This window comes from Acanthisitta chloris, unplaced genomic scaffold, assembly GCF_000695815.1.
Source record: "Acanthisitta chloris isolate BGI_N310 unplaced genomic scaffold, ASM69581v1 scaffold7377, whole genome shotgun sequence".
Lineage (NCBI taxonomy): Eukaryota > Metazoa > Chordata > Aves > Passeriformes > Acanthisittidae > Acanthisitta > Acanthisitta chloris.
In genome coordinates, this window is record NW_008681029.1 from 136,261 (window position 1) to 144,758 (window position 8,498).

General features: G+C 53.0%; 1 protein-coding gene across 1 annotated transcript in view; it reads left to right on the forward strand.

Moving 5' to 3' along the window:
* LOC103805309 (protein phosphatase 1 regulatory subunit 12B-like) overlaps positions 1-7,803 on the forward strand; it is a 30,235-nt gene extending 22,432 nt beyond the window's left edge. The window contains exon 7 of the mRNA XM_009077951.1: positions 7,717-7,803. Coding sequence (XP_009076199.1) covers positions 7,717-7,803 — 87 coding nt within the window. The remainder of the gene's footprint in view (positions 1-7,716) is intronic.
* Positions 7,804-8,498: the final 695 nt, after the last annotated feature.

Here is an 8,498-nt window from a genome sequence, read left to right on the forward strand (position 1 = left end):
GTGTGAAGAGAGGAATAGGCAAGGAATTGTGAAGGAATATGCAGAGCCAGCAGTTTCCTTCAACGTGGAGAGCAGCATGTGGAAACAACCAAACCTGTCAGGTGATTAGGGCTCAGGTTGTTTGAGGGCTTCTTCCCACTAGTCCAACTGGTCCAGCAAGGCTCACATGCAGCTGTTTGATCTGGGGGTGTCTGTGTCCAGCCCTGCACATCACATGTCCTGGCCAGGGCTCTGCTCTCCTTGCAGCTGCCTGCTGAAGAAGAGTAGGCACCACAGTGGGCACAGGCGACAGAAATGCTTTGTACTTGAGGTTGTGCTTTGAGGTAATGAGCTTTGTTCCTCTCTTGGAACCTCTGCTAGCAAAGAAGTGGAGAGGAGCAGGATAGGCTCTGTCATCTCAAGACCTCCTTGGTGGCAGAGCTGCTCCTCAGATCTGCTCTTTGTGAAGGTGACAGAGCAGTGCAACATTTCCCTGAGTGCCCACACAATTCAACTGGAGATGCAGCACCTTGGCTGAGGCAGGAGAAAGAAAATTAGCCTTTGCACTGAGCTGAATTCAGTGCCAAGTGCCTGAGGTCCCAACTTAACACAGCAATTCTTCTTGAAGGTCACAGAAGCTCCTGTATTCCATGGCAGCACTGCAGTTCCTCAGCCATCCTGTATGCTCCAGGCACTTTTATTTCCCCCAGTGTTGCAGGCACAAAATCCTCTAATGGAAGGCAGGTCCAGCTGAACTGAGAAACCTGCTTTTGCTAAGCCAAGTGTCAAGCAGAGTGATAAGCAATCACAGCAGTATCATCCAGATCCTGGTCTTCGCCCTTGGCTTCAGTCCCAGCTTCCCAGCCTTGCTGGGTTTCTTGGACAAATAGGAGCATGGCCTACCTGCAGCAGACACACATCTCTACAGAAATGATCCTTTTTGTGTGCTGCACAGTGTGCTGAGGCTGAGCAGCAGCTGATGGGGCCGTGCTGAGGTTCCGTGCTGTGTTGGTGTGGATGCACAGAGGTGGTCACTGAATGATCACAGTTATTTCCACCTTGCGTAGCAGGACACCACGTTCTACAAAGACTGGATGTTTTCTGCCAGCTGTGAGCCCTGTGATAAATCATTATCCTTGGTATCATATTCCTGAGCTGGAAGGGACCCACAAGGATCAGCAGTCCAACTCCTGCCCTGCACAGGACACCCCAACAATCCACCCTGTGCCTGAGAGCATTGGCCAAACACTCCTGGAGCTCTGTCAGCCTTGGGGCTGTGACCACTGCCCTGGGGAGCTGTTCCAGTGCCCAGACACCTCTGGGGGAACAACCTTTTCCCAATATCCAGCCTAAACTTCCCCTGACACAGCTCCAGCTGTTCCCTCAGGTCCTGTTACTGGTCACAGAGAGCAGAGATTGGTGCTGTCCCTGCACTGCCCCTTAGGAAGAAGCTGCAGACACCAGTGAGGTCTGATCTCAGACTGCTCTTCTTCAGGCTAAACAGACCAAGTGCCCTCAGCCACTTTTGGTACCACCAAAAGAAGTGACTCTTGCAGTACAGCCATCCTCCAGTGGCTCTTGGTGTAATGTATCACAGGATGTGCCATGTCTGTCTGCCCTCACCGAGCACAGGGGCAGCTGGCACAGCGTGGGCGGGTGAAGGGGTGGATGGATGGATGGATGGATGGATGGATGGATGGATGGACGCATGTGATGTGATATGGTGAGCTGATGAGCTCTTCCTGCAGCTTTCCTGCACTTTGTTGTCCATAGCTCTGTCTCAGGACCTGTTGATTTACCCAGTGTCAGAATTCCATTGTCATTGTCCAAGAAGCTGCTTTATCAGTCTGATGATCTCAGGGGGTTCAAACCTCATCCTTTGCTGGCTCCCTGCACTCCCTGCCTTGATTCTGTTGATGTTGCAAGGCTTTTTAATGAGGTGTCTTGATTACTTCATGAGGAGCAGAGGTTGTGCTTTTGGGTAGCTGAGAATGGAGCTGATGGATGGGAGGTATGCAAAGTACTTTGTACAGGAATGAGACCTGTGACAAAATGTCCTGGGATGCAGCAGATTCCTTGTCAGCTGCAGCTCCAGGTCTGGTTTGGGTTGGAAGGGACCTTAAAGATCCTCTCATTCCACCCCCTGCCATGGGCAGGGAACACCTTCCACTAGCCCAGGTTGCTCCAAGCCCCGTGCAACCTGGCCTGGAATACTTGCAGTGATGGAGCAACCACAACTGCTCTGGGCAACCCAAGTCATGCAGGTTCTTTGTGTTGCAGTAGATTTTTTCGTGCTGCTCTGTGTTCAGGAGAGACAATGACCTACCTTTGAGTGGTTTCTGCTAATGAAATGGCAAAAAGGAACCCCCTGCCCAACAAACCCTTCCCTCTGTCTCCTCCTGCTGCTGTGAGCTCACAAGGGGATGTGGGAAGGAGCATGGAGCTTTGTGGAGCTGCTTTGGTTCAGGGCTGGGATTTTGTCACTTGAACTTAAAACTCTTCTCATGGATATTTTCCTTCCTGCCTTCCCCTGCTCAGTGTCAGAGCTCCCTCCAACAAGCAGGAGTGGTTCTTGTTCAGGAGGGTTCTTGTTCTCCTGGACCTGCTGCCTGACAAGCTGTCAGGAGGAAGGAGGGTCAGGATACTTCTGAGGAAGCAGCTCCTCAGCCCTCAGCATCTCCTGGCACCCACAGTGGTGTGAATGTCCAGCACAGGGATTGGCTTTTGCATCACTGGGAAAAGTGTCATCCCTGTGGGACTGGGACGTCTGCATGGCTGTTTCCATGTTCTGCTTCCCTCATGGCTTTTCTCTTCCAGATCTCCCATTGCTGCTGTACTTGTACAGGGTCCAGTTTGTGCACAGTTTGTACCTCTGCAGGGTCCAGTTTGTACCTGTGCAAGCCTCAGTTTGTACCTGTGCAAGATCCAGTTTGTACCTGTGTAGTTTGTCCCTGTGCCCAGTTTGTCCCTGTACCCAGTTTGTACTTGTGCAAGCCCCAGATCTGTGTACTGGCCTGTGCCCAGAGCTGCCTGTGCCACCAGGACTCCATGCTTGCAGGTCCCTCCTGTGGGAGATGCTCTCATCCAGACTCCTCTGGCTAAAACGAGCAGTTTATGGTTCTGACTTGTCCCCTCTGAAGATCAGAGGTGAACTGAGCCCTGTGACAGAGAAGAGCTCAGTCTGGGCAGGGATGCAAAGCCCCCAAATCCCAGATGTTTGGGCAGACCCAGGAGCCATCACTCAGGGGTGAGGGACAGGAGCAGACCCGGTCCCTGTCCTGGTGATCTGCTGTGGGACAGTAACACTGTCAGGTGCTTCAGTCTGTGTCTTTAGAATCTCCCACAAAGCTCTAGTCGCTCTTTGCTCCACACAGCTGCTTTAGCTTTCAGAGATACTTGAAGAAAAGGAGTTTTAAAGACGTTCTCTGTTCCCAGCAGTGCTTTCAGAGCCTGTGTAGGTGGTAAGTCAACGGTGATAGGTCTCACAGCAGTTCCCAAGTGCCAGGGCTGGGGGGGTAAACTAGAATATAATCCTCCTTTGTGGTGGGAAATCCCTGTATTTGACCTTTGTAAAGGCTTTGGAGGCCCCCGGAGAAAGGGATGTTTCCCAGAACACCCTGGGTGTGCTGTCAGGCTTTCCCCACCCAGCACTCACTGCTCCTGAGTTTTCTTTTCCTCTCTTTTTTCTCTCACTGCCTGTGGACTGAATTCCCGTTCCTGTGCCCGTCTGTCTCCGTGGTGTCTCTGTATTTCTCTGTCCACTCCTCTCCCTCTCTGCAGAATCTCCACCAGCTCAAACAGATTCACACTCTGAGGCAGATGAATGAGCAACTGCTGGCTGAGAACAGGGCTCTGACCCGGGTCGTAGCCAGACTGTCTCTGCCCCCCAAGCCCTCGGAGTCAGAGGAGCTGTAGCTGCTTTCCCTCCGGCTCATCTTGCCTCCCTCTTCCACTCTTCCAGGCAGGTCTCCGCTCCCATGGCCGGATGTTCTCCAGGGTGTCTGGTGAAGCTTGTGGCTCCAAAGCTTGTGGCAAGGAGCCCTGTGACTGCCCTTGGCATGGTGCTGCTGCCGTGGCAGGGCTGTGCTCCAGCTCTGCTCATCCTGCTGGCTCTTGCTCTGCTTGGCAGGTGCTGCTGACCTTGCCAGCTTAGCACTGGGAAATGGCTTTGGGGTGGCTTGGCAGTGCCAGCAGCCTCTCCCCTGATATCTTGCATCAAGATTGACCCACAGACTGGTTTGGGTTGGAAGGACCTTAAAGGTCATCTCATCCAACTCCCTGCCATGGGCAGGGACACCTTCCACTAGCCCAGGTTGCTCCAAGCTCTGGCCAGCCTGGCCTGGAACACATGAAAATGGGTGGTTTATGCTACCTATCTGCCCGTAATAGGATTCATTTTTAACTGGACTTAGCTCAGGGAGAAGTTGGCACTCAGCAAATCAGATTATCCAAAGTCAGGATGAAAAGTGCCATGAGTTGTATGGATATTGTGAAAAGTGCATGTTTTAAACACAGAAAGGACTAAGAGAAAAACTGGAGCTGGGCTGTCCTCAGCAGCTTTTCTTGGTCACTTGAGCAAAGAGGACAAGCTCCTTCCCTCTTTTTAAACTGAGATGTTTGAGTCTGAGTCCACAGGCTTAGCATCCCTCCTGCCTCCTCTGGGCTGGCACAGGACAGGGGCCCAGCAGAAGCTGGACCAGGAGCACTTCCAGTTTTCATCTCCCAGTGCAGGGCAATGAGTGTTTGAAACCCAAGGATGAGCCTTCCCTAAGTTTTGCCCTTGCATATCACACAGTTAAATTACATCCCCTCCTGCTCCTTCATTGGTGCAGTGCTAAAATAAAGCTGTAAGTGCTCCTTTCCTAGGGCCCTACCTGTCCTTTGCAGCTTAGTAGGGATGCTCAGATCCCCTCAGAGAGGAGCCATGTGCTCTTGTGTGCTGGAAGTGGCACCAAGGTATGAAAAAAATCTATTCTTAGCACACAAATTATAGCAAGGCTGATTAACCATGGAAACAAACCAGTCAGGGGAATTGTGGCTTCCCCTTTCCTGGAGTCTCAGCTCAAGCCCATGTGTGTGTCACAGGGCTGGGAGAGAGGAGTGTTGTGTTGTGTGCCCTGGATTGTGCAGATCGTCAGGTGAAATGATCTCACTGCCTTTGTGGTTTAAATATGCTAAAGTATCCTCCATCCGGTCCCTGCCTCACTCCATCTCACAAGCCATAAGTTTAAGTCATTCTCCTTCCCCATGTGCTTTGAGATCTGAGAGGGAAAACTGGGCAAAACCATTTCCAGACTCAAAGAAGTGATGTTTCAACACCTGCAAATCACCTTTCTCTCTTCTCTGCCCTAGAAATGCCCACGTTACCCCTTCCCCTGCTTTCCCTGCTCTGCTCTGACCTGCCCTGTCTGGCTGAGCCATGCTGGGCTCATCCCTTTCTCCTCTCATGTTTGCAATTCCCTGCTGGCTCTGAGCTGGGGAAGAGCCAAGTGCCTGCAAGCTCTGCCGATTTACTTTCAGCTCTTTCAGTAGGTCTCACACAGGGTGTTGCTGGGACCTGTAACCATCTCCGTGGGGTCTGTGGGATCACAGCTCTAGTGTGATGTCACTGGTTTAACCTCTGCCAGGTGTCCCACTCTCTAGCAGCAGTGATGCTGTTCAAAGAGTCTCGCTTTCCCAAATCCACATCATTTGTGAGGAGTTGTGTTCTGCGTCACAAGTAACACTGTCAGCCCTGCTGTCCCTGGGGCTGGGGCACATCCCTCCTCACCACTCCATGAGACTTATTTCCAGCCCCAGCCCTACCAGCCTGTTCTCATGGGGTTCAGTTTACCCAGCTTGAGGCCACTCTGCTCGAGGGGAGGAACACCCTTGGCTCAAGAGGGGTGAGATTGTGTAAGGTTGATGTGTAGCTTTCAGAAAGCCTCACTGGGCACTGACGGAGTGAGGTTACCCCAGGAGACTGGTCCAGAGGTACTTACTTCACAGGTACTTACTCTCCTTTGTTGTCAAATAAGTCATTGAAGCGCGTGAAGCACATGTGTGAGGCAGAGCCACTGTCAGAGCTCCCAGTGAGCTGTGGGGCTAGGGTGGTTCTCTGTGATGTCCCCTCTGGGAACCTGGGACAGATTCTCTCTACCAGAGCGAGTGGCAGGACTTCTCTTCCCTGTCTTACTGCAGTGATGGGCACTGTGGGGCCACCCCAGGCAGTGACACAGGAGAACAGGGGCTGTCCATCCACACAGGGTGGTTGAGCTGTCATAATGCACTGGGAGGCACCAGGCTGTGCCATGGGTGGTAGGTGAAGCTCAGGAGGAAACAGGAGTGCAGAGACAGCAAGGGCTCTCCCATGTCTCTGAGCTCCTAAGCACTTTGGTGGTGACAATGCCTCTCCTTCAGCCGTAAGAAATGTCATCAGGAGCCATGAGTGTTGTTCTGGTGACAGACCAGCCGTGGTGATGTGCCTGTCACACCCTATTGGGTCAGGGGAGACACTTCGATCATCACTGGCTGGAGCTCTGGCCAGCCCCGCACATGGATTTACCCTTTCCCCAGTATCCCCCCATGCTGCACTGTCCCCTCCTCTCTCACTGGCAAAACCTCCTCCCTGGAGCATCCACCAGCAGTGCCCACAGGGATGGGGTTGGGTAACTGGGGCTTGACCTGACTGGAAGGAGGGAATTGCTCCGGCACTGCCTCGGGAGCTGCCAGCGCTCGGTGCTGGTGGTCCTGGAGGGGCTGCAGGTCAGGGGAGCAGGCAGGATGTTGTGGGCAGAGCTGGAGCTCCAGATTAGGAGGGAGAAGTTCTAGTGGGGACTTTGAATTTGGGGAAATTCCTCCAAGATCCACCTTGGCAGAGAGGTCGTGGCTGAGCTTATGCCCGTGGCATTTGCGCCCATGTGTGACCCTGGTGTGCTCCAGCAGGCTCAGGGCTGGTCACCCTGCCCTCTGCTGGCACCCATGGTGGGACTGACCCCTTGTGTGCCAGTCCCACCCTGGAACTGGACCACAGAGTCTCCTTCAGTGCCCCAGCAGCTGGGCACAGTCCACTGAAGGCCACTCAGCTGCAATGTGGGGAGCACAGGCAGGAGGGTTTATGCCAGTGAGAAATGCTGGAAGGATCTTGTTGAAGCTATTTCTTCTCTACTTCCCATGAAAAGTGCTTGGACTTTTGTCTGTGTTGCAACCCTAGGTTGAGCTCCAGCATTCAAAAATGAGCAGCCAGGAGGTGCCTCCAGTGTCAATGTGTTCTACCAGTCCTCTGGCCTCAGCACGTGTTAGACACAGGGGCAAACCCCTTGAGGGGTCCCAAGGAGGTCTGCAGTTACTCTAAAGAGATTTTGCAAGGTCCAGGCCTGAGTGAGAGTTTCAGACCTTTTGTTTCCCCTCTAGTCATGGCAAAATGGAAACAATTCAGGAGAACCAGCTTTATCATGTTCTGCTGAGTTCTGATTAGCCTCTGGGCACAACTTCGGGATGAAACAGCTCAGCAATGGTTTGGGCTGGTCCTGAGCTGCTGCTGGGGCTGTGGCATCGCTTCGCACCACGAGCTTCCTGGCTCAGGGCTCCCTGGCTCTGTGCTGTGCTCCAGTCCCCCCACCCCTCTGTGCCTGCAGCTTGTGAAAGCTCTGGAGATGCTATGGAGAAATGGAAGTGTTGTGGCTGGAGGAGATGCAATGTCCCCTCTGGCCCCTCTGAGCCGAGCTCTGATCCCACCTTGTCTTTGTCTCTCTGCAGATTTTGACAGAGCTGAAGTCAGACAACCAAAGGCTGAAGGACGAGAACGGAGCCCTCATTCGTGTCATCAGCAAACTCTCCAAATAGGAATCCTGAGCACAGGCAGGACGAGGAGGGGTGTCCTACACCAGCTGCCAACCCACCACGAGCCCTACCCCTTCCCTCCCACCACGTACAGCAGGTGTTTCAGCCATGGGATCAATGTCACACCTGCCCTGCCCTTTGCTGTACATTCCCTCTCTGCCCTGTTCCCCCCAACACACATGGCCCTGCCATTTTGTTGTTTTTAATTGAAGCATGTTGTGGTATCTCAGACATTTTAGTCAAGGGAGAAACGTGAGGACTGGGTTTGAGCTGCCAAAACTTCTGCCAGAAGCCCAGTATGTGGTGTTGGACTCCGACCTGGAGTGGGAAGCTCCTCCTGTCAAAAGTGACACCTGAATCCAGCATATCCAAGCCCTGTACAGGTGGGAAATGTGAACTCTGAGGATGCACCTCAACCCACCGAGACGTGGGACTCTGGTTAAAATGTGATGCTGTGAAAGCCACCAGGGCTGATGTCTGTCACGGGCTGAGCAGCTGCTTTGCACAGACACCTTCTCCTCCTCTCGCCCCAGCAGAGTCTTTTATTTAAGCTAAGATTTTGAACCTGTTCAGTAACATCAGCTCAGCATCAGACCCTTATCCCTTCCCCTGCAGCCTGGGTGGTTCTGTGTCACGTTGTGTCCTCCTGTCTCTGTAATTGGCAGCATCCAATCACACCTGGACTCTTGCTCCTCGGG